Source organism: Myotis daubentonii, chromosome 3 (genome assembly GCF_963259705.1).
Source record: "Myotis daubentonii chromosome 3, mMyoDau2.1, whole genome shotgun sequence".
In the NCBI taxonomy this organism is placed as follows: Eukaryota; Metazoa; Chordata; class Mammalia; order Chiroptera; family Vespertilionidae; genus Myotis; species Myotis daubentonii.
The window spans coordinates 126,078,269-126,102,739 of record NC_081842.1 but is presented as its reverse complement, the minus strand read 5'-3'; the positions used below and the strand labels follow the sequence as shown (position 1 = coordinate 126,102,739).

Below are 24,471 nucleotides of genomic sequence, written 5' to 3'. Positions count from 1 at the left end.
AAAGGCCATACATTGAATGCATGACTACCCTTTTGGCCTTATATCCAGGTTTTGGATAATTTTTCTAACAGATTTAAAAAAATCCGTATCAATGCAATGGATTTAAAATGGCAGTTCATTGTGTTTTAATCTGAATTTCTGTAACTATTAGTGACTTTGAGGCATTTGTTATTTTTACTTGGCTACCCAGTTTTCTCTAGTTCCAGGTCTCTCTCTCTCTCTCTCTTAATTTTCCATTGATTTTTTAGAGAGAGTGGAAGAGATGGGAGAGACACAGAGAGAAACATCAACTGATTGGTTGCCTCCCACATGTGTCCTGGCCAGGGCCAGGGATTGAGCCTACAACAGTGGCACTTGCCCTTGACCTCCCAGGGCCCTAAGTCCCAGGGCTAATGCTCTATCCACTGCGCCAAACGGGCTAGGGCAGTTCCAGGTCTCTTTAAATAAACACCAGTGACAGGAAAATACTTTTTTCTCTTTAGTGACCAGAAATGCCTGGCACAAACTGAAGGGCAGCTTCACAAAGTTAGGCCTCCTAGGTGAGAGGGGAGTGAAGACTAGCTTTTTCCTAGGAAAGATTTTACACAGCGAAGTGTGCCCTCAAAACTGGATGCATAGCCTGGCTGGCCTGGTTCAGTGGTTGACCATCAACCTATGAACCAGGAGGTCACCGTTGACTGCCAGTGTGGGCTGTGCAGGGGTGTGCAGGAGGCAGCCAATGAATGATTCTCTCTCATCACTGATGTGTCTGTCTCTCTCTTCCTTTCTGAAATCAATAAAATCAATAAAATATATTTTAAAAAACTGGATGCATCAAAGCACCTTCATCCTGGCCTTCGGAGTGCTAGAGATGCTGCCCACACCAGTGGCATGAAGGAAAAGGAGTGTGTCCAGAGAGGACGTGTGTGTGTGTGTGTGTGTGTGTGTGTTTGGGGGATGGGGGAGAAGATGGTGTTTGGTGGGCCTTTTGGGGAAGTGGAACTCTGCTCTGCTCTCTTAGATCCCTTCCTGGACAGACTTCCTTGTTCAGTCTACCCATCACTCAACACTTACTGAACCCTCCCCCCCTCCCGCCCCCCGCCTTTCCCCCCCCTGCAAGGGCCGGAGATGGGCAGAGGGTTTTTCACAGGACAAATGGGGAGCATGACCAACACAGGGAGGTGACGATAGACCGAGATGGTGAACTTTGAAGATATGACATCCGCAAGTCTGGATAAAACCCGGTAGTGGCGATGTGTGCGGGGCAGGGGAACATCTCCGTCTGGAGTTAAAAGACCGGCAACCTGGCCTCAGCCCTAGTTGGGCTTCTGAGACTTTCCAGAACTTCGCGAAACACTCGGGGGCCTCGCGCGGGCTCCCCCACCCCAGCCCAGAGCGGCCGATGACACTTCTGGAACCAACTTCCAATTCTTAAACTGGCGCTTGAAAGCATCTTTTGTTAGGAGCAGCCCGAGAACTGGAGGCTGAGTCCCCGCTGCTGTGAACCCGTTTTCTTCCCATGTGGGGGCTTCCCCAGTTAGACTCCCCAAGTCCCTCGGTCCCACAAAAGGCCACGGGACGTCTTCCCACCAGTGTGTCGCCGGTCTCAGCAGGGGGGTCCGCCTGCCCCTTTAGAGGGCGACTCCTCGGCTACGGACCCAGGTCTAGGAGACGCCCCTTCCCTGCTGGGGCCTGCCCTCTCCTCTGTCTTTCCGGCCGCGTCCGGTCTGTCTGCAGCCAGCGTCCCGGCCTGTGGCACGACTGGAATGCACCGGGGACGCGGGGCGGGGGAGGACGCGGGGCGGACGCGGGGCGGGAGCGCCGGCTCCCTGGGTGGCGGTGCGGAGACCGGGAAGAGGTAAACAGCCCCAACGCCCCGCGAGTCGGATCCCGGGTTCGGAGTGTGCCCCGCAGCCTCGCTCCGCGCTCGGCCCAGCTCCCCCCAACCCCCACGCCCCCGGCGCGCAGCGACCCCAAGGATCCCGAAGCGGAAAGAGGAAAAAGTCTCCAGAACCCGAGCGTGGGCCTGCTACGCCCTCCCTTGCAGCTTCCAGCCGTCACCAGGGCGCGGGGGAAGGAAGCCGGGAGGGCCGTCAGGGCGGGGAGGGGGCGAGGGGGCGGGGCCGAGCGCTGGTTTCGCCCCAATTCGGCCGGCGGGGTCCTCGCGGCCCCAGCAGCGCGCGCTCGGGGTGGGCGGCGCCGGGCGTGGGCGGCGGGCCGGCCTCCCCCCTCCCCCCGGCGCGCGTCCTCTCCCCGGAGGCGGAGGAAAGCGGACGGGCCGCAGCCCCGACGTCGCCGCCCGCGGTGGGAAGTGCCTTAAAAGCCGCTGCTCGGCCCCCGCCCGGTTCTCGCCGGGCTGTCTCGGGAGGGTGCGCGGAGGCCGGGGACTGGCCGCCGACCGACTTCCGACGGACCCCGGTCCCGCGGAGCCCCCGGAGCGGCCGACCTCGGCTTCGGAAAGACCCGGACGGACCCGGGCGGCTCCAGGCACACCCGGCTGGCCCGGACGCGCCCCCTGCCGGCGGGCAGCGGGCCGAGGGCGCCGGCGGCGGGGGCATGCGTGGCCCGCGGCATGGCCTCGGCGGTGTTTGAGGGCACCTCGCTCGTGAACATGTTCGTGCGCGGCTGCTGGGTGAACGGCATCCGCAGGCTCATCGTCAGCCGGCGCGGGGACGAGGAGGAGTTCTTCGAGATCCGCACCGAGTGGTCGGACCGCAGCGTGCTCTACCTGCACCGCAGCTTCGCCGACCTGGGCCGCCTGTGGAAGCGCTTGCGGGACGCGTTCCCCGAGGACCGGCCGGAGCTGGCACGCGCGCCGCTGCGCCAAGGTGCGGGGGCGCGGGCTGCGGGCGGCGCCGCGGGTGGGGTTCGGTGGGCAGCGAGGCTGGGAGGTCGTTTTAAAGTGCACGGAAGGGAGCGGGGAAGTTACTTCAACTGAGATTGCGGCTTCCCTCCGTCCCGGCACGGACCGGGGACACTTGGACCCTCCGCCCCCAGGCGAGGGGCGCCCGGAGTGGCCGTGGTAAGGGGACAGGGAGTCGCTCGTGGAGCCCCGCAGCCTTCCCGGCCTGGATACCAGAATAGGCGCCCTGACCGTCACCGCGGGCCGGTCACTGAGCAGTACCAGCGCGGCGGCCGGTGTCGGGGTGTCTCGGCGGCAGCCCCGACGAGTGGTCGCCTCCGTCCCCACTCTCGGGAAGGCCAGCTGCGTCCCCGCCCGCCCAGGGGCGGCAGTAGGGTGCTAGGGGGACCCATGGGAAGAGCTGACAGTGTCCAGTTGGGGGTTGCGTCCCGTCTGGCACCCCTCAGACTCCTCCCCCGGGAGGGGCCGCGCCTCTTCGCTGACAGAGGAGCCGGAGTGCGTGTTGCCACGCAGCCCTCTGTCACCGCTGGGGAGGGGCAGCCCCACGGGCAGCTGCAGAGGAAAGCTCGGGCCCCCACCCCAGGGGTGGGTCCACATTTGCTTTTGATTAACTGTGGCGGCCTCCTCCCTCGCCTTGTGACCGGTCCTGGCTCCTGGGGCTGGAGTTTTCAGAGATCTGCTGTGGCTTCGCATTTCCTACTGCCTGGCTGTCGCCCGTCCCACTGGCTGCCCTTTGGAGGCCAGGCGGGGAGGAGGTGGGAAGGAGGAGGAAGGGCCAGAGAAGCTAAAATTGAGATGGGAGGGATTGCAGAGGAGGAGAAGGGGCCAGGACAGTCTGCAGGGCTCTGAGCAGCCTCGCTTCCCTTATATCCGCGCCCCCATGACCACCTGCAGTGAGGTGACACCCAGAAGCCTTCCTTTCTGCACTCCTCTAAGCAGAGACTGGGCGGCACTTTGGGGGCAGTTATGGAAGCTGAGGGTGGCCGGGACAGGTCTCCTTAGCTGCTGTCCACCCGAGGTCTTAGGATAACCTTTCCTTACACCCCTGGCGATCCCCCCTCCCACCCCAGAGTGTGACTTATATGTCTCATGAGCTCAGTTCCCATGACACATCCTCTGGCAGACACGTCATTTTGGAAAGGCTCCGCAAGCCGGTGAGTCTGGAGGCCCTGAGCCAGACAGCTTGCCTTGCAGGCTTCTCTTTGCTCCCCCGATTCCCTCATTTATAGCCATTCTGGAGCTAGTTTAGGATTATTTTAAGCATGCAAACAGTTTTCCTTGGGTTTGCTATTTGGGTGTGTGTTATTATATTTTTAAATTCAAATGAATGCCCAAATCAGGAAAGCTTAGTTGAGTTTTCTCCTTTCTGAAACAAGGTGGACCATGAATGAACTGGGGCCCCGTAGGGCCTTCAGAGCGCCTGCCTTCCCCTCTGCCCTCCAGGTCTCACTCGGCCAGGTGGCCCAGCTCAGCCGTGACCCTGGGCACCCTGTTCGGTTCCTCCTCTGTAACATAGTACCTGTTGCTCACTTTTTGTATGAGGATTAAAATGCAGAGTGGAGTGTCTAGCAGTAGGAAGCCCTGCATTAATGCTAGTTCCCCTCAGCACCCACTGCTTCTGGTGAGACTTTGTAGATGGTGGTGGGAGGAGAGCGTGGCATTGGCTGCACTGGGACATGGTAGTGAAAAGTCTTACCTGGAACAAAAGGGACATGAGTGTGAGGCCTTGGCCCGCTCCTCACATGCCCCTGGCTCTGTGCCTTCTGTGTGAGGGGCCAGTTTAGGTTCCTGGGGTGTAGACACACAGTGAGTACCTCTGAAGAGTGGGCCACTCACAAGTGAACAAAGGTTTAGGATTATGAGGAGAAAAGTAGACTTGAAAAGGACATGATAGGCCGTGGCTGGTGTGCTCAATGGTTAGAGCATCAGCTCATGCACCAAAGGGTCATGGGTTTGATTCCCAGTCAGGGGCACGTACCTGGGTTGCAGCTTTGATTCCCGATCCGGTCAGGGCATGTGCAGGAGGCATCCAGTAGATGTGTCTCTCTCACATTAATGTTTCTCTCTCCTCCTTCTACTTTCTAAAAATTAATGGAAAAAATAACCTTGGATGAGGATTAACGAAAAAGAAAAGAAAGGATACGATAGGTGCTTTCAATTATCTGAAGGGGGAGAAAATTCAAATGAGGTATTAGCCATGGTAGTGGTCATGGTGGTAGGGGCAGTGGGGGTGGTGAGGATGAGGACCAGCGGCTGGGTGAAAGGACTCCATAACAGCCCACGGTGGAACTGTTAGAACCTTTGGCTGGATTCCTGGCTCGGCAACCCGTGGGACAGAGGAGTGATGGCCTTAATTCTCCATCTAGTCCTTGATTCTCTGAAGGGAGGCAAGTTGGTCCCTTCCTAAGCACCACCTGAGTTTTGTACAATCTGAAGGGAAGTCCTTTTCCTTTTCAGAACTGTTTAAGTCCAGGGAAATAATTTTCTTAGTAAAATACATTCCAGTAATGTAAAAGAAAAGTCCACCTCATTTCTATGTGCCAGGTATCATCCTAGGTGCTAGGGACATGGTAGTGAACAAAAAAGACCCCCCCCCCCAAAAAAAAAAAAAACACCCCAAAATCCCTGCCCTCATGATTCTTATATTCTGGTTGGGAGAAACCTAGTAATAAACAAGACAACTGAAAAATATGTTAGTGATAAATGTTCAGAAGATAAAAAACAAGTAAGCAAGGAAAAGAGCTATTGCTTATGGGGGCAGGGAAGGTAAGATGGTCCCAAGGTCTGAAAGGAAGTGACCTTTGAGTAGAGATCTGAAGGAAGGGAGGGAGCCAGGCCATATCACTACCTGGGGAAGAAAGAGGAACAAGTGCAAAGGTCCTGAGGCCTGCACGTGCCTGGTGACTTTGAGTAGTGAGAGGCCATTGTGGCTGGAGTGGAGAGAGGGTAGTCAGAGAAGATTGGGGAGGTAGGGAGTGGGCAGATCGCACTCAGATTTGGGTTCTTACTCCGAGATGGAGAGCTTTGAGCAAGTGACTTGATCGAACACACGCTCCAGCTGCTGTGCTGAAATGACTCGGGAAGGAAGGGAGGCTGCTCGAGCTGCTGGGACATTGTGGCGGGTGCAGCAGAGCAGATGTGAGACATGGCCACGCACTGATATGTCTGGGACGGAAGAGCACAGCGTTGACTGAGAGACCAAATGTGGGTGTGAAGGAGGCTCACAGCCAAGCTTTCAGCCTGAGAAACGGAATTGCCACTCACTGAGATGGGAAGCCTGCAGGAGCCGGGGTAGGGCTCCAGCTTTGAGTGTATTTCAGCGTTTTCTCCAGATAAGCCCCCTCACTGGGAGCCTGAGGGGCACAGGTGCACATGTCTGTTCACTTTATCACTGAAGATATTAACCTACCTGCAACCTCAGGGACTGTCTGTGCTTAGATTTGAGGTCTGAGGGATGGGAGTTACGGTATCTAGGGTATTATCAGGATACACCTACCAGCCTCACACACCCTGATAGCTCAAGGAAACTGTGTCCTCTGCTCGGGGCCCTGAGCCTGTCCTGTGGGCAGAGAGGGAAGAAGCTCAGCGCTGCCTCGGACCAGCTGGGAGAACGCCACCTGCTGGATGGGACGGACTGCAGAGTCTCTGAGTTTACATTCTAAGAGGCTGAAGAAAGTGCCAGCCACCTGGGCCCTGGGCAGCAGAGCAGGGGCACAAAGGCCTTCTTTGCCCGGCCAGATGTGTGCTCAGTGAGCCTGCCCCTCGCCTGTGTCTCAGCTCCCACCCCCATGCATAGCCTCACCTCAGGGTGCCCTGCCCCTCCTAACGGGCAGTTTTCTCTTCTGCGGGTTCGGGGTGTCCTTTCAGGTTCACAGGCCAACTTTGAGTTTCTTCCATATATAGTGCTCCTGGGCTGGGTGCTTCCCAGGACCCCGGCAGCATGGCCGCATGCTCTGCCACCGTCCTGGCTGGGACTGTCCACCTCCATGTCGCCTGCTCTTCCTCTTCCCTCCTTCTGCTTTACCTATCTTTCCTAAGTCCACACCCTGCTACTGCCCAGAGTGCCGGTGCTCCTGGTGTCCGGTCCGGTCTCTGCGAGTGGCCACGTGGCTGAGTTTGGTTCATGGTCCTGTGACCTCATCCCAAGAGAGCTCACCTGTGCTGTGGGCACAGGTGGCCCGAGCTAACTCTCAGCTAGAGAAGGAGCTGACATGGCGCTTCCCACCAAATTTCAGAGGAGAAACTCAGTTCCGCTTCTCAGATCAGAACCCACGGTGGCGTCCTGGCTGCCGTCAGGATGGCCCCCAGGGACATGGGTCCCCTTCCCGTCTTAAAACAAGTCTAGGCTTCACCTTTCTCTGCTGTCTCTTTTAATCAACCCTTTTCCGAAAGGTGAAAGATACGCCTGCATTGTGGACAGTGGCAATCCGGGAAGATTCAGAGTACCAGGCAGAGCTAATAAGCAGTGGGCACTGGGTCAGCTTGCCTCTTCTGGCTGAAGCCCAGCTTGGAGTTGCATCATGCTCATGGGATTCAGGAGTCAGAGAGGCTGAGGCTGAGTGGTGAGTTATGACCCCGACGTGTATTTGACCCCCGTGGCACAGTCCTCCGGGCGGGTGTCCTGTGGGAGCTCTCGGCTCTGGGCAGTAAATGGGACAGTATGTTGTTATCGGTGGTTGGCATTGCCCGCCCACCGAAATACAGTTTTTATTGGTATTTTTGTTTACTTTTACTTTCTTGGTTGACAGTCAGCATCCACCGGTCACCCCCGGTTGTCACCACTAAAAAGATGGTCCCCTTGTCCCGGAACCTAGAAGCTCCAGAGCCCTGTAGTCGGAAACCTCTCCTTGGTGGGAAGGCCAGGGAGCCAGAGGGTTAGGGTCTGCTCTCCGTTCCGTCTGGGCCTGCTGTGGCCTCCCTGCGATGACATGATGGCAGCCCAGGTGTCCCCTTGGAGCTCACTCACATGCTGAGATGTCGCTCTCCAAGCACACACCTCTAGTCCATCTTCCTCTGACCCCGCACCCTAGACGGAGTCACAGCTGTGGACACAACCAATTAACTCCTTTGATAACTTACCCTGCAAGTTTTACTTAATTTTTGTTTAAGAACAAAACACTTTAACCATCCTTTGCTGATAGGTAACTTGTAACCAGTGGGGAAACACAGCATCATTTGGGCAGAGCGGAGAGCAGGAATGGATGTGTAATTACAGCTCTCACAGGGCATCTTCAGTGCCACCAGACACTGTCCTGCCTCCCCAGTGAGGAAACGGAGGCCCTGACGGCTGGAGCACAGGTCACAGTGGGGGGCTCAGGGGAAGTGGGGGAAAGCACTGGCTTTGGAACCAGACAGGGAAGGACTCAGATTCTGGCTCTGTCTTGCCGGTGACTTCAGGCAAGTGGCTTAGTTCCTAGAGGCCCGGGTAGTGATGGCAGTAGCGATGTTTGCGCGGCAGGGCTGTCGGGAGCGTGAAGCAGCGATCTCCACGGTCCCAGCACCACGCTGGGCACCTGGGAATGATTGGCTTTGGACTCAGGACCACGTGACCCTGGAGCTTTGGCTCTTTTCTTTGCAACTATTTTTATAATCACCTTTCCCAAAGGTGGACGGTAGTTCCGAATTGTGGACAGTCATGATAAGGGAAGTCATCCAGATTCCGAGAGCCAGAGGGTGGCCCCCTGCTCCTGAGAGCGCCCTATCCAGGGGGCAGTCTCATGAGGGGCAGATGACTGGGTACCTGGGGCCGGTGTGTGTGCTACCATAAGAAATAGAGTTACCAGGTGGGCAGAGCTCTTGAGGCCAGAGCCTGCAAAGGGGGCCACGACTGCCTTCTGCTCCCATGGCAAATTCCTTCATGTGGCGTGTGAGGCCCTGCTTGTCTCAGCCTTCCCTACCCCTGCCCCAGCCACACTCCAGATCCCACTCCCTGATCTCCTTCTCCCTCCCTCGCCCCTTCCTCAGGCCTCCTAGTCTGAGAGGGTGGGCCCCTTGCTGTGAGTCTTCCTAGCCTCCCAGGTGACACCCCACTCCCTGTGGCCAGTGTGCATCTCACTTCCATCCTCCCTGCAGCATGAAAGCCCTGGGGAGGCAGGGGTCCTGCTAGCTGTTGTCCAGGGCACCTCCACACCTCGGGGGCTGCCTGGCTGGAGCAGGAGGGCAGGCAGCACTGTGGGATGAGCAGATGAGAGGTGCTTCCTGTTGTGAGAGCTGAGAGTGGGGCGGTGTTCCCTCAGCACCTTCGATGTTTTAAGGCAGACTGGCTAAGTGAATGGCTTCTGAAACACGTTTGGGAAGGGAATTGTGCTTTCAATGGGAGAGCAATGAAGAGGCCTAGAAAAGGAGGGGTTAAGGGAAGGACACAGAAAAGATCAGTACTTTTTAAAAATATATATTTTATTGATTTTTTACAGAGAGGAAGGGAGAGGGATAGAAAGTGAGAAACATCGATGAGAGAGAAACATCGATCAGCTGCCTCCTACACCCCCCCCAACCGGGGATGTGCCCGCAACCAAGGTACATGTCCCTGACCGGAACCGAACCTGGGACCCTTCAGTCCGCAGGCCACGCTCTATCCACTGAGCCAAACCGGTTAGGGCAAGGTCGGTACTTCTAAGGGAAACACTTACTTTCTCATATGACAAAACCACATTCACTTAAGGGAGCATCTGCAAGTTGTAGGAAGACACAGAGGAGGGAAGAGCATCTCCTCTCAGCCCTTCTTGGGTCCTTAGAAAGAGCAACTTTGTCGCTGCCTCTTCTGCCTCCTCCTCTACACCATTGAGCAAGGGAAGCCGGCAGGGAGGGTGAGCCAGCCCCCCCCTCCCCCCGGCCGTGTGCAGCAGGTGTCAGCGAGGGCAGACAGTCCTCTCGTAAACGCTGCATGACACCTCGCAGAAGGGAGCACAGAACACTGAGATGGCGTAGAGGGGAGCGCTGCGGGTCCCGGGGCGAAAGGCCCTCATTGGGGTGTGTACGTGTGCACATATAGCCACGTGGCTACGTTCCCCAGCTCATTTCTTAGCCTCCATTTCTTGAATGATGGCTACCTATTTAGAAAACAGGTACTTTGGAAGTAAGCCTATAAGATTTTCCAAAAAATTTAAAATGTTTTGTTTCCAAAATGTGTATTATGCTCAACCTTTAAAGAACATGTGTCTCCTAAGCACGCTTGATGGCCCTGGGTTCCTGGTGTCATCCACACGGTCTGCCCTGTGTGCGGGGTGTTGATGGACACATTTGCGCGTGGAGAAGGAACTCTGGAGATGTAATTTATTGTTTGACTTGGCTGAAAGGTCACATTACCGAAAATCTTCCTGGGGCTCTATTGTGGAGTCTCCTCTGAGACTTGTGCCCTTTGGGTAATGGACACTCCTTCCTGTGCTTCAGAAAGACGGTCTTCCTTCCGAACTGACCGAGAAGACGCCTGTCTTTATTTCCAGAATTTTAGCAGCAGAAGGCTCAGGTTAGGTTCGGTCTCCCGAGTCTGTCCGTGGAGGAAGCCTGCGACCGTCTGAGGTGTTCCGCACAAAGCCTCCACTTCCTGAAGAAAACGGGACTTTGGACCCAGGCTTCTGAGATTAGGAATCTGGGTTGTTTGTGTTTGCGGTCACTGATGGGTCATTGTGCTGATGTCAGAATGTTCAGTCTGGGTTTCGAGAATAAATCAGGTGTTTGCATGAAGAAGCTGATCCGGAAACCGACAGAAACAATCTGTGTTCTCATTTTCCAAGGCTAAACTAGTTCACAAGCAAAAGGCACCCTGGCTGCTGTAGGCTGACTTTAACCCTCAGATGTATGTAGAATTGGCACACTGAAATGGATATATAATTGTGCTATCAATCTTTTGGTTTCAAATTTTTAATTGGTTGGGGCTAAATCTGGATAAAATTTTAACATCACAAATTGTGTAGAGTGAAATCTTAACAGTTGAGGTTATATTAGTGTTTATGTTTTTATCAGAAATTAGAAAAACTCCCAGGTGCTGTGAAATCTACTAAGTCAGTTAGTTTCCTGATTGAAGTGTCTGAATATGACTGGCAGTGGATGATCCCTTCCTGTCTTCACTGGACTGAATTCCATGGCTTCCAGAGTACGGTCACCCCCTGCTGGCCAGTCCTGGAACCACAGTCTCATAACCAAGAGGTGTGGGGAGACCACAGGTGGAGGAGCAGGTACAGTGCAGAGTGGTGAATTCTGCAGATGTCAGGAGAGAATTCTCTGGGAGCCCAGGTCTCCCAGCCTCTGATGTGGCGAAGGCTGTGCAGAACAGAGGGCATATGCCTCCTCTTAGGGCTGGAAGAGATTTTCTCGTACACGAACCTGGAGGTGGGGGAAGGTCAGCAGGAAGGTTGTCCCAGCAACAGGCAGTGCTGCGTGAGGGTGGGCAGGTCAGCAGGCAGCGCTGCGTGAGGGTGGGGCTGTGTTTGGATGGTGTGGACCTGTTCCTTGGGGTTGGTGTGTGGGTGGGGGACTCACAGGGCACAGGGCCACTAAGATGGGCTGGGTCAGGTCGAAGAGGGTCTGTGCGCGGGGTTAAGATGCTGAGACTGTCTCCAGAGGCCTGACCACGTGCTTCTCTCTTTCCTCTGGAAAACGGGTCACCATGAAGACAGGGTTCCAGGTAAATACAGTTAAGGTTGAATTTCAGATAGGTAATGAACAATTTTTAGTAGAAGTCTATCCATACTAGTGCATTATTCATTGTTTATCAAATTTAAATAGGCATCCTGTGTTTTATTTGCTACATCTGGCCACCTTAAAAGATCATCATAGAGCAGAATGTATTCACCTGATGAAGTCTTACCCTTGGAGGTTATTAACCCAACCATAGGTTGAATATTAATTAAAGCAAAGATGGAACCAAAATTATGGCGTTAAAGCAAAGATACAAGAATTGTAAACTTCTGTACTGACTTAGGATTGAGTTATGCTCTTAACTTGTAAAGCGGGTGTGAAATGCTGTATGCTCTCACTCTGCAGGATGGTCTTCCTGCAGATGCCCACAGTACCGTGTCCGAGCCCCGGCTGATTACGCGAGTAGTCCAGCTGTAGCAGAAGCTGAAGTACAGTAACGGTTTTGCTCCTCTTGGAGTAATGGAGCACCTTGTGGGCATGATTGACAGACTTGTCTCTTTAAAAAAGCTTTCAGAGGATTTTGCTTGGTCCCTTTCCCTCCCGGGACTTCCCTGTAGCAAGCAGAAGATGAAAGCATTTTGGTGCAAGGCGTGTGCATGTGTGTGTTTGAAATTCTATTCCCAGGAATTCAGGGCCTGGATAACAGGCATCCTAAGAGTCTGTCTCTGGTATTTTCTCCCTTCTGGTCCCTGCTTCCCGCAACGTGCCGGGTGATGTGCTGGGGCCGACAGCCTGGGGAAGAGCAGAGATGGCGGCCCAGTCCTTGTTGCTGGGGATGGCTGGGGCACTGTGGCGGATGTGCCAGGCCGTGTGCATAGGAGCCTGGGGTTTCCCAGCGGTCCAGCCATGACCCACCGGCCTGCCTCTGGGACTCCTGCTCCCTGGACAGCTGACCTCTGGCTGCCTGGGCCTGTGAGGCTGGGCAGGGTGGGCTGGACCAGGCAGGGACGCCTACACCCAAGGGGCAGGGGCTTCAGGAAGTTGGGAGGGTGATTCCTGGCCTCGATTTGAGCTGTGGAGCATCCCCCTGCTGTCACCAGGCTTTCAGGGGTGCTCCTGGTTTTCCAGGGACTCTCTGTTGGAGGCCTCTTCCTTTCAATCATGTAGTATAAGAAGTTAATTTTATCACTTATATAGACTCAGTCAATGATTTGCCTAAAAACAACAAGCACCCATTCTCCTGTAAAACAAAATGAAACCAGAACTTCTAAAGAACTTAGACTCATTACTGATAACAGCTCTGGGATTTCAGCCCTGTGTTTTGGTGAGAGCTCACAGGGCAGTCATCTTAGGTCACAGGACATGTGGGAAGAGGCATGTTTCCTTGGGAACCGAGTATCCCCCATCTTCAGGAAGCCGATGTACAGAAACTGTAATGGGCGGGTTTGTGTTCCTCACTGTTCATGGGGACACAGAAACGTACCCCGAGTCTCCATGCTGTAACCTATAGCATTTACAAAGCAATAGACTGCACTTCCTCACAGCTGCTCCGTATTTCTGGTAACTAACAAGGTCAGACGCTGGTTCCTGGAAAGTGCTGTGAGTCATGCCACGTTGGTTTTCTCTGAGTAGAAATCTGATTTTTTCCTTCCAACGCCAGCATTTAAATGACTTATCTAACCATGGGCTCCATTCAGATGGGCCCTGCGGTCAGGTCAGCAGCACAGAGCGAGTCCGCCTTGCGCTGTGTTGTGGGAGTGGGTGTGTCCAGGGCACCTCCCCTGGTGCAGCCACCATAGGCGGCGGTGAGTGGGCCCCGCCGAGCTCCGGTGGAGCCCAGGGTGTTTTTGGAGCCATCCCTGCTGCCCCCTCAGAGGCCACTTGGAGGGTCTGTCTGTGCTTCTGCCTGCCTACCCCCCTCACTCGCTGTCCCTGGCTGCCAGACGATAGTGTCACCCCAAATACACCCAGATCATTCACTGGGTTTTTGAAACTTCGCATGAGGTGTGGAACAGGGCTTCAGAGGAGGGCTGTACGTACATGAACTAGGCTGAGTAGATGCACCCACCCTCATGCAGGGTGACACAGGGGTGGCATCCTCATCGTGGGAGGCCTGTTGTCTGTATTTGATGTGGGAGCACATTTCCTGGTCTGTTTTTCTGACTGTAGGCATATCTGTTTCCACTGTAGGACTGGTAGCCATAAAGGACGCCCATGACATAGAGACCAGGCTCAACGAGGTGGAGAAGTTGCTGAAGACCATCATAAGCATGCCATGTAAGGTGAGTGGGTCGGGTCCGGCTGGGCAAGATGGTGGCACATCCCACCAGCATCCACATAGCTGGCCTGCTGGCTCCCTTGGCCACCTGCCCCTCCCTGGAAGTGTCAGGCCATAGGGAGGCCAGTGGGTAGACCTGGGAAAGAAAGACTTTGATGAACTCCAGTGGCTCTGTTGTTTCCTACCTGGGCAGGTGGGAGCGAGGGGCCAAAGAGGCGTTGAGTAGGAAGGGAAGGGGCCCTCCGCTACAGTGGTCCTTGCTTTCCTGCTTCCGTGCAGAAGCCCCTGGTCTGGCTGAGGGTGTCTGAGAAGAGGCGTGAGGAGCCCGAGGGAGTGTTGGCCTCAGCAGCGGCAGGTGGATAAGCAGCTTGCAGGCCTGGGTGCTGTGGTGATGAGGAACCGGCTGAGTCAGGCTACACCTTACTCCTGCAGGCTGTTGCCTGCCTCCTCTGTGGGCGCTCATAGTTTACTGTGAAGTGAAGGGAGCTGTGGGGAAATGCTGGCCATGCAGCCCTGAGAAAAGCTAGCCAGCTTCTGTCACCCCGTCCTGCCTGTCCCAGGGGCCCTGTGTTTGGCCACGTGTCCATAAATAAACGAGGTCAGCGATTTCAGCCTCTTCCGCATGGTCGGTCCTGCGGGCTGTCTGAACAGCTCTGGGTAGCACTAGATGGGGCCCCCTTGTAGAGGATTAATTTTAGTAATTAACCCATTTCTCCCCAGTATTCTAGGTCAGAAGTCGTGCTTACCTTCTTTGAAAGATCGCCTCTGGATCAGGTGCTAAAAAATGACAGTGTACATAAAATTCAACCCAGCTTTCAAAGTCCAGTGAAAATTTCAGGTAAGAGCTACAGGGGAGGCCTGGGGGAAATGCCGCGGGGGTTTCTAGGAGCTTTTCAGTGCGGTGCCTGTGTGGCTGCACACCCCCCCCCCCCCCCCCCGGGCTCCAGAAAGACAGCTCAACAGATGGTGAGCATCTTGGGTGAGAGGCTGCTACCAGATCCCTATGAACAGTGTGTTTTCTGACCCAGAGTTCACACTCCCCCTAAGGGAGTTACTTGGCATATAAATTGGAGCTTAAGAAGCAGTATAATGATGAAAACATCAATGAGGCATTTCTGAAGCAAACTTCTGGAGCCAGTAGTCTAGCCTGCTGAAAAAGATAGTGCACATAATGTGGCATTGAATTGTTGTTAGTCTAGGGCAGCCGAGGCCAAAGGGGAACACACCGTCTAGGTATTGTTAGCATTGATAAATTAACTAAAACATTAACGAAAGAGGCAAGGTCGGCCGCAGTAAGTAATGTGCACTGAGCAGAGCGCTGGCCAGCTCACCTGTGGAGCCACATGAAAGGAAGGGGGCCCTGGACTTCACCCTTCGTGGTGGCTTTCTTAGCTCTGGTTGCCCCTGTCGTAAGAACGCTGTTGCTTTCTGCAGTGCTGTCTGTGAAGGCCGTTGAGGGTCTCAGGCAGGCACCGGCTTCCCCAGGCAACAGGCAGTCCACTTGTTTTGGCCTAAGAAGTAGCGTTTGCGTGGAGTCCTGCAGGGTCTGCCAGGTGGGAGGGGAGGGAAGGCAGCGGGCTGCAGGCTACCCGTGAGGGCCTGCAGAGCATCCTGGTCTGTAGGAGGCAGAGGAGGGATTCTGGAGGAGGAAGGAAGGAAGAGGAGGAATGGAGGAGCAGCCTCTAGAGGAAGTGGATGAGAGGGGAGAAGAGCCCAGAGCCAGCTCCTAAGAAGAAATTGGTGGTCGTGGTGAAGGGGAGACCGAGGAAGCCAACCCGGAGGATGTCATTCGTGGAAAAGTGTCCTTGAGTTCTGTGCCACAGCGGGGACCAGAGTCCTCATTGTGTGTTAGTGAGGTGGGCAGGGTGGGTGAGGTCTGGGAACCTGGGACGGAGAAGGTACTTCCAGGTCTGACTGTGTGAGGATGAGTGGGAAGCCTGGGTTTGTCTGTCTGCTGCTTTTGATGTCTATACCGCTTCCTGTGTATTCCTGGCAAGAGAGCAGGGGTCAGAGCCCTCCTCCTTCGTGGTAGAGTGAAGGTGGCTGTCGTTTATCCTGGTGGGGGTCTGTGGGCTCCAGGCCTGGAGGCTCGGAGGGCTCCGGGACCAGACGGCCAGTCCTGCCGGTTGCATGCTGCCCGCTGGAGCGGGGCAAGCTCTGTCCTCAGTACGCGGTGGAAGGGTCCCAGCACTGGTGTCCCTGCTCTGCCTCAGTTCTTTCGTGTTGAGCAAGTGGGAGAGCAAAGAGCAGCACAGTCCTTTCAGGGCCGGTGTTGGTACAAGAGCTGGTGTGCTTCAGGTTGGCCCCACGTGGAGAAGGACCGACTCGGGCTCTGTGGTGTTGCCTCGGAGTACCTCCCAGAGTGCGACCGCATGGAACATCCCAGCCCTCTTAGTGGCCTGTCTTATTGGTGACAGTGACGGGTAAATGCAAGGCCACGTCTTTCCTAAGGAGCTGAGAGGACTGAGATGAAGGGATGGCGGTAGAGTCCCTTGCTGATGTTTAAGTATGTTCTCCCTGCTTTTTTCAAGAGGACTGAGGACAGAGGTTTTGGCTTGCCCTGTATGTGAGCCTCAGTGAGGCCTTGCATGGGTGACGAGGGACACGGTGTCCAGGTCTAGGGAGGCAGGGTGCTGACCTCCTCCTGCCAGCCGGGAGCCCAGGTGGGGGGGTATGCTCTGTCCTGGGGACATAGCGGTCCCTACTCCCCAGTGTTGGCTCTGCACAAAACACTTCATAATAAACGGGGCTGCCAAAAAATGGAGTTTGTAAATATCTACTCCGTGTCGGTCCCCGAAATCCTCCAGCTAGGCGCCTGTCCAAGGAACCCGTGCGCGAGGTGGCAGGCTTGGGGAGCACCAATCGAACCCTTCCAGAGCTGAGTCTCTGACAAGAAGGGGTGTCCTCCTCTTCTGCCCTCATCAGTGGAGCCTGAAGTCTGGGAGTCTCCCTTTGAAGCTTCCCAGCATAGACTAGCGTGTAGGTGTGCCGGCCTGGGGTGTTCCACGGAGGTGGGGTGCACGCTCGTTGCTCACTGGCCGAGGAGATAAATATACGAAGACAAGGCACTGTGGTAAATTCGGAGACACTTTTCAGTCAAACTGGGGTTTGCGGTGGCACCGACATCCCTTTGAAGAATGAGTGCACACTTTTGCCAGTGGTGCCTTTCAGTCTCCATCCCCTATTCTGGGGTTGCTGCATTCGGGGGTCCCCCAGGCCTGAACATCCACAAGTGTCTCTATCAGCCTCACCCTGTCCCTGGTTTATAGCCTGGATGCTGACTGGTCATCCCACAACTCTGGCTCCCTGAGCTCAGTAATTTCTCAGAACCTGGCATCCACAATAAAACCCAAGCCCCCCAGTCATTCTAGGCATGGCAGAGTCTGGCTGGCTCCAGCTTCCTGATTTTGTCACCACAGCACCCTCTGCTGCAGACCCTCCGCTGCTTCCTGGCTGGGCTTCGCGCGTCCTGTGTCTGCCCCTCCACGTCCACTCCTGTCCTGCTAAATTCCATTCATTCGGCAAAATGCCCTCACTTGCTGCGACTCACCCAGCCCCTCCTCCTCCTCTCCCCGGAGATTTCCTAGTGCCTTCTCATGCTATTGACATGGCATTTAGGGAGGAGGTGCCATGGGAACGGGCACTGGCCTCCCTGGCTGTGAGAGGCTGCTCTTCACACTGGCGACTTAGGTGCATCAGGCCTCTGCAGGCACAGCCTCCTCTCTCATGTTCAAACTGTGCAGTGGCCACGGGCCCCACTAGGTGGCGCCAGGCCGTGGTGGTGCGAGAACCAAGCCAAGTCCTGGGCCCACAACAGGGGCAATGGATTCTCTGATGATGCTTTGGGTCAGTACAACTTCAAACAGTCCTCAACCCATGTTAATCTAACTACTATCAAACATAAGAAAAATAGAATATATGAATTAATGAACTGAAGGACTGATAGCATATGGAGCGCTGGAAACCATGGCTGCAGTTAAAAAAAGAAAAATCATTACCACAGTAGTAATTACTGCAGAAAAGATCCATTAATAGCTGCTAAGATTAGTGGCAAAAGTTTCAGGAGAAGTAGGATTTGCAGAATCTGGATGCATCTCCCTAACGGTATTTCTTAACCACAAGGGAAATATAGTAACCTTTGGGGAAACTGGCAGAAGCCTCCTTACCGGGGTGATCCAGGCCCACATCCCAGGAGTGAGGCCAGTGACATCACACACCCAGGGCTCCTGCTAGAGCAAACCACTGTGGTCAGAGCTCACGAAGCATCAGACACTTGGAGGGACGTCGGTAAAATAACTCACCAGTCTCGTCAAAAGTGTCCCGGTCACCAGAGATGAGAATTTATTGAGGAACTGCCAAAGGTCATAGGAGACGAGGACACAACCGCTTAATGCAGCAAGGAGTCTTGCACTGGGTCTGAAACCACAAAAGGCTGGTCAAACTCAAGGGAGGGAGATGTTCCGTGAACAGACCTGTGCCACGGTAATTCCCTGCGGTTGGTAATCCTACCACAGTTACCTAAAAGGTCAATGTTAGCAGAAGCCGGTGAGGGATATGTGAGAACTCTGTACTGGTTTCACAACTTTTTTATAAGTCTAAAATTAGCTCAGAAATGTTGACAAAAATAAGAAATGGCAAAGCAGGACTCTACTTAATGTGAAAAAATGTAGCTTGAGAATGCACCATTTCATAGAATCAGTTATGTATGTGATTGATTAAATTGGCCAGTGATTTTTTTTTTACTATAGATATTAAGCTGACATCTAAGAAATTAAAATGCTGTAATTTTTCTGAAGTCACAACACTGCTTTTGTTTCTTTTTATTTGCATGACACAGCAGATAGGAAGACATTAGCAACCACAGTAATAACTACCATTCCTCAAGCACCAGGTGCTTATTCGGTCTTTACAAATACCACCTCGTTTAATCTGTACTTGTGCCCTTTGGGGTGGATACTGTTGTTCCCATTTTACAGAGGAAGAAACTGACTGAGCAAGAAGTAACCTGCTCCCCAGGCAAAAGTAACAGAACTGGAGTTTCCTCAAGGGCCCAGGTGGCCTTGCGAATAATTAAACCACATTCCTATGCACAAAGGCTGAGCACAGGCAGCTAAGGAATAGTTTGCTACATGTCTATTTTGAGGGGGCTAGTCAAGATTCCATTTTTTAGAGCTTCAAGTTTCACATTTAAGAAAAATTAGGAAGCCCTAGCCTGTTTGGCTCAGTGGATAGAGTGTCAACCTGCTGACAAAAGGGTCCTGGGTTCGATTCCAGTCAAGAGCATGTACCTCGGTTGCAGGCTCCTCCCCAGCCTGGGCCCTGGTCGGGACTTGTGTAGGAGGCAACCCAATGTGTTTTTCTCACATCGATGTTTCTCTCTGTCTCGCCCTCTCTCTTCCACTCTCCCTAAAAAATCAATGGAAAAATATCCTCGGGTGAGGATTAACAACAACAAAACACAACAGCAAGAAAGATTAGGAAGTTCCTCTACAAGGTATCTCTTCAGAACGTTCAGAAATGTTTGAGGCACTGACATTTGTTTTCACTTGTAAGGTTCCCCCCAACCCCCTTGGTTGGGGGTGGGGTGCAGAAAGGTGCTGGGGCCATCTGCTGACTGTGCTGACGTCACTCTGAGGTCTTCTGTGCTTCCTGGGAGAGACAGATTTGGGACAAACTTAATGAAAGCAGCTAAAGAAAGTGTTTTTTATTGTTTTCATTTGGGCCCCCATATGTTTGAAATTGAGAGGGGAGGGAATCTTAGTCTTTCTGGTTAAGAGTTAGTCACCTTCAGAGTCACTCAGGCTCCGGTAAACATCTTCTTGCACCTTCTCACACCTCCGAAGGGAATTGACCCTGGAGGTTCCCAGCGCCCATGTCCGTTGGTCTTTGCTCCTTCTCAGGACTTGCAGGCCCTCTCGCTGGTTCTCATGCAGGGAAGGTGGCAGCTCCGCTGGGCCCCACCTAACGTCACTGGGAGTGGGACTGGCTGAGCTGGTGTTGGGAAAACCTGTGAAATGTGAGCTGTCACCTCTCCAGAAAGCCATGTGGGAATTTTAGTAACTAGTTACTTGGCAAATCGGAACAATGAGTTGTCATTTTAATCCTGTAGGGATGAGGAGGAAACCTTATATTTTTCTTTCTTCATTTTTGTGTAGTTTCCCTAATTCTCTTCATGTGGAGAGAAATTTAACAAACTGAAAACCAAATACCTAGAAAGATTAAAAATAAGCATCCACTTATAAAAAGCAAATCCATGCATGGGAATAAAACAATCTAAGTTATGGTCAGATGTATGGGCAGATGTAAGAAAAAAGTAATCTCCCAAACAACAATGCGCCAGGTGCCCAGGGAGCCGGGTGCCCTCGCTGCCAGGGGAGGAGGGCCATTTGGAGCTGCGTGTCTGTGTGTGAGGCCCTGACTGGGAAGATGGTAATCCTTTGGAAAACGCTTTGAATTTGAGAATGCACCAGGAACTTTCCAGTTGAGGGTACTGAGTCCCCAGATCATAGAACCCCTGGCTGGTCTGAGCCCCAGTGGTGCGGTAACAGCTACCACACCCTCGGGCACCGCCATTCCACCACTTCCAGCGCCTGACAGACCAAGCAAGACCTGTGCCCTCAGAAAGCTAACACCACAGAGCCAACAAGACATATGAAGACTTTTTCTTTGTGGGCCTTTTTACATTATCAAAGTTTGTGCTTGTTAGTAAAAAGTCAATTTACATGGCAGAATGAGAGAAAGTGAAAAGTGAAGTTGCCCATTTGGTTTAAGACACACACTGATCTCATTTGATCCATGTGGCAGCTCCCGGGGGTAGGGGTGGGGGCCCAAAGGTGCTGTCCTGCCTGGCAGATGGGAGCTTAGAGCCCTGCAGAGCCGTGCAGTGTGCCGCGGACGAAACCAGGACTCAAACCAGACTGACAGATGTGGGCTCAATGCTCCTTCTGCCCCAGCTTCAAACGCATGCGGAGGGTGTCTGGGAGAGAGCTCAGACATTCCTGGGGGAGAGAGGCGCCTCCCGCTTGCACAGGCCGGCAGGTATGGCTCCGGTGAAGGCTGCGCCAGCCCCTGAATCGTTTGCAGGACTCCAGGGTTGGCTCCAGCTGCACCTGTGGGTGCAGAGTGTTCCCCTAAAGTGTGGGGGAGACAGGGGGCAGGTGGAGGGGGGAGTCTGCAGATTGGTATAAGCCCCAAACTTTAAAACTTCAAAATCCGACCCGACCTGAATATTTACCTGTTGCTTTCATTTTCAGAGATCATGAGGTCCAACGGGTTTTGTTTAGCAAATACAGAAACTATCGTTATCGACCACAGTATACCCAACGGGAAAGAGCAGCACCTGGGTGTGGATCCGGCAGAGCATTTGTGAGTACGCTGGTCTGCATGTCGTTTTACAGATGGATCCTGGAGCGGGTGGCTAGGGCGGACTGGGTTCACCCCGTGCGGAGCTCTGTAGGCAGGAACTACCCGTGGCCACAAACACCAAGCCATCCTGCCTGTATTTGGACACTTATTTAGAGAGTGTGCCTTTTCTAGAGGACATAAGACCGTGGTCATAAACCTGTGGGAACACAGTTCCTTCGCCCTAGTGGCTGGCTAAGTGGCCAAGCTTCAGGGTCTGGTCTGTGCTGGGCCCTGAGGGGGCACAGGGACCACAGCCTCCTTGGTGCCAGGCCTGGTCTCCTGGGATGGGGAGAAGCGGCACCTGCGCCTCGGCCTCACGTCGCAGGGCTAGACATTCTCCAGATGCCCGGGTGCCGGGGCCTGGCCCAGGGGCCCTGCTCTGAGGAGGGGAGGATGAGTGACTAGTGAAGGTGGGACAGCCAGAAACACCACTTCGCCGTTCTTCCTCTCTTTTAGCAGAACGTTGGCCATGAGTGCCCTGGGGAAGCTGGCACTGGGCCCCCTTGAGGCACAGCGCCTTCTCCTCAGGAATTATCAGACAGCAGCTTCAGGGAGTCATAGCGTGGCTTCTGTGGATGGTCAACACAACAAGGGCTGTGTGGGTGTCAGGAAGTGATTTAGCCTCTCCCGGCACCTCTGAATCTTTACAGTGGGACCACTGTGTCCTCCAGCGTCCACTGTGCAGACCTCAGGTCCCAAGGGTGGCACACCTGGCTCAGGAGCCCAGAGGCAGCGCTGGGTGTGCAGTCTCCCTGTGGCCAGGAGAGAGGGGCTGCTCAGCATGCCAGGCCCCGGCCCATCCACTCCACTGAAAACAAACATGGACTAGGGCAGATTCATGCTGAGACACCCAGGCGAGGACTGCAGGACACAGTGTGACCCAGGAGTGACAGCCCCGGGCCGGGGAAGGCCTGTCAGCCCCATGGAACGGGCTCTTTCTTAGTGTCTCAGATGTCGCTCAAGTAGGTGGCGCAAGAACCCTTCACTGTGGTGTCATGAAATGCTGGCGAGGCCGAGGGGTCCCTCCTGTAAAATGCTGCTGTCCCTTTGCACACCCTGCCCTGCCACACGTGCACGGGACCTGCTGTGTGTGTATGGAGGGCGCGTTACTTCATGCCGTAATGCGGGGCTGGCATAGTGGAAAGCCTTCCACGGTTTGACATCGATCCTAAGTGCCCTCCTGCAGTGACCTGCTGTACCCTCCCCATCTGGGTGGCGCTGGGGGCAACGAGCCAGCCGCAGCCCTCACCTTTGTCCTTCCTGTTTCAGGTTTGAGAACGGCAGTGAGTTCACCTCCGAGCCGGAGGACGGCGATGACCCAGCAGCTTATGACACCAACCTGTCCTATTACCACCTGGTCCCCTTTGAGACGGACATTTTGGACTGAGTCTTCATGGGCCCTCCTCAGCCCTCAGCTGCTGTTCACTGGGCCCTGTCCCACCAGGCCCCCGTGCCTGCACTGACTGAGCACGGCTCTGCTGCCAGGCCCCGCACCGAGGCCTGGTGTTCTGTGGTGAGTGGAGTAGTGGGGCTTTCTGGGGTTAGCACCGACCCCACGATCTCCAGCAGCCAGGAGACAGGCCCGGGAGTCCGCGACGCCTGCTGCTGAGGAAGGCCCTCTCCCACTGCACACCCCGGCCTGTTTCTGCATTCCTAGGACTCGCTCGCTCCCCGTGTGGAGGAGCCACAAGTGCCTGCAAGACATCACGATGCCAGGGGGCCACCCAGGGCCTTGCTGGGTTCCTCCTCGCCTGTGACTGCTTCCTGGGAGGAGCCTCCTCCTGGTGCAGGGGCCTAGGGCCAGGCGCCCCTCCCTCCTGCCACCCCCAGCACGACAAGCACACAGAACAACCCACATGAGATCCTGTTGCGTCCCAAGTTCTGGGCGACACAGGCAGGGCATATTAATAACCAGCCTTTTCCTGAGAAGCTGGATGTATGGCTTCCATTGTTTTTCACCTTTTGTCTGGAACCTGAGGGCTGGCTTTGTGCCAGCCACAGTGGGTGTTTACAGAAGGGGGACTGTGGATGGGGACAGGAACGGGGGACCATTGATCACGGGGTGCTTATGAGTTGGGGCTGAGTTAGGGATGCTGCTCATCAGGAAGAGAACCCTGCCTGGCCTGCCAGCTTCTCTTCAGGGGCCCAGCGCTGTGGCCACCTGGGCCCCAAGGTTTGTCTCCTGGTTACCAGCTCTCCACTGTGGAACTGCCATAGTAACGTGAGGGGAGAGAGTGAGAGGAAAGCCACGCACTCGGTTTGCCCGTTTCCCTCTGCCCTCGGGGGGGGTCTGGGGTCTGCGTGCTTATCTCCTTTATTTCTTCAGTGTCTACTAAGGACCAACATCTGCTAATGTAAATAATAATAAATTATTGAAAATCCTAATTATTTTACACAGTCTGTTTTTAAATCTATTTTAATGAAATAAAATATATTACTCTCCTTTTCTGGATGTCGTGTTTGCATATAAAGGTGTGCCTCTTCTTAGTCCCTCCGGGGAGGGGTGGAAGCCAAACCCTGCCCTCAGGCTGGTCCGGAGCCCTGCCCCTCGTTGTTGAGCAAGGTGTTTGGTTAGTTGTGTAGAGTTTTCCTCTTCGTGTTCCTCGTTGGAACATGTTCTGTGGCCCAGCTGCACACGCGGGATCCCCCTTCTGCCTTCCAGCTGTGCTCAGTTTACTGTACCCTCCTTTCAGGGGGACTGTTAGGTGGCTGATGGGGGTTGACCAGTTGCCTTTCTTCTCTTGAGGGTAAAATTCACTTCTGTCCAAGGATAGGGCTGGTTGCTTAGCGGTTAAGGTTAGAATCTATCACCAAAGAAGTGAAAACATATGTCCGCACCAAGACTCAAAAAACCAATTTGCTCATGTATCATCCAGTGGATATTTCTGGAATGCCTGTGTGCTGAAGGAGCACTACTCCCACCGGAAACCGGAAACCGAGGCTGCCTGGTGAGCGGTGGGTGTGATCCCAGCTCTGGATTACAGTGAGCTGCGAGAAGCACCTTACACTCTCAGGAGCAGCAAAACCAAAGCCACGTATCAAAAGGCTCCACTGTGAAACAGCCGGGTGGTGTCCACAGGAAGCCACCGCAGAGCTCTGGCACTCAAATCCACACATTGCAGGGACTCCCAGAGTTGCATCCCAGCGGACAGGCCACACACTGCGAGGGTTTAATCTTCTGGAAAAAAGAGAAAAAGAATATTTGTAACAGCAACATACTGCTGAAGATTGCCTCCATGTTTACTTCTGGTTATGTGCTTCTCCTCTGTGAACACAATAGCATCTTAGTGTTCTCAGAGAATTGCATGCCTTGCCTGCCTCCCTTCATGGTTGCCGTTCTGTTATCGGAGAATTGCGTGGCTTGCCCTCT

At 54.2% G+C, this 24,471-nt stretch overlaps 1 protein-coding gene across 2 annotated transcripts; it reads left to right on the top strand.

Moving 5' to 3' along the window:
* Positions 1-2,092: 2,092 nt before the first annotated feature.
* Positions 2,093-23,553, top strand: PXDC1 (PX domain containing 1). 2 transcript variants are annotated; one of them, XM_059688480.1, is made up of 6 exons: positions 2,093-2,807; positions 13,610-13,701; positions 14,418-14,535; positions 18,535-18,588; positions 20,951-21,062; positions 22,371-23,553. In XM_059688480.1, the coding sequence occupies exons 1-6, from the start codon at positions 2,552-2,554 to the stop codon at positions 22,486-22,488; spliced, it is 750 nt and encodes a 249-aa protein (XP_059544463.1). In that variant the 5' UTR covers positions 2,093-2,551; the 3' UTR covers positions 22,489-23,553. The 2 variants fall into 2 exon arrangements, with proteins under 2 accessions (XP_059544463.1, XP_059544464.1); XM_059688481.1 differs by lacking the exon at positions 18,535-18,588 and having other exon boundaries at positions 2,105-2,807.
* Positions 23,554-24,471: the final 918 nt, after the last annotated feature.

What these genes read in the sequence shown, in the direction of transcription:
- PXDC1 (XM_059688480.1), top strand. Translation starts at nt 2,552, where the DNA reads ATGGCCTCGGCGGTGTTTGAGGGCACCTCGCTCGTGAACATGTTCGTG. An exon ending in ACGCGCGCCGCTGCGCCAAG is followed by an intron (nt 2,808 to 13,609) that starts GTGCGGGGGCGC and finishes TTTCCACTGTAG; the next exon opens with GACTGGTAGCCATAAAGGAC. An exon ending in TACCATTCCTCAAGCACCAG is followed by an intron (nt 18,589 to 20,950) that starts GTGCTTATTCGG and finishes TTTCATTTTCAG; the next exon opens with AGATCATGAGGTCCAACGGG.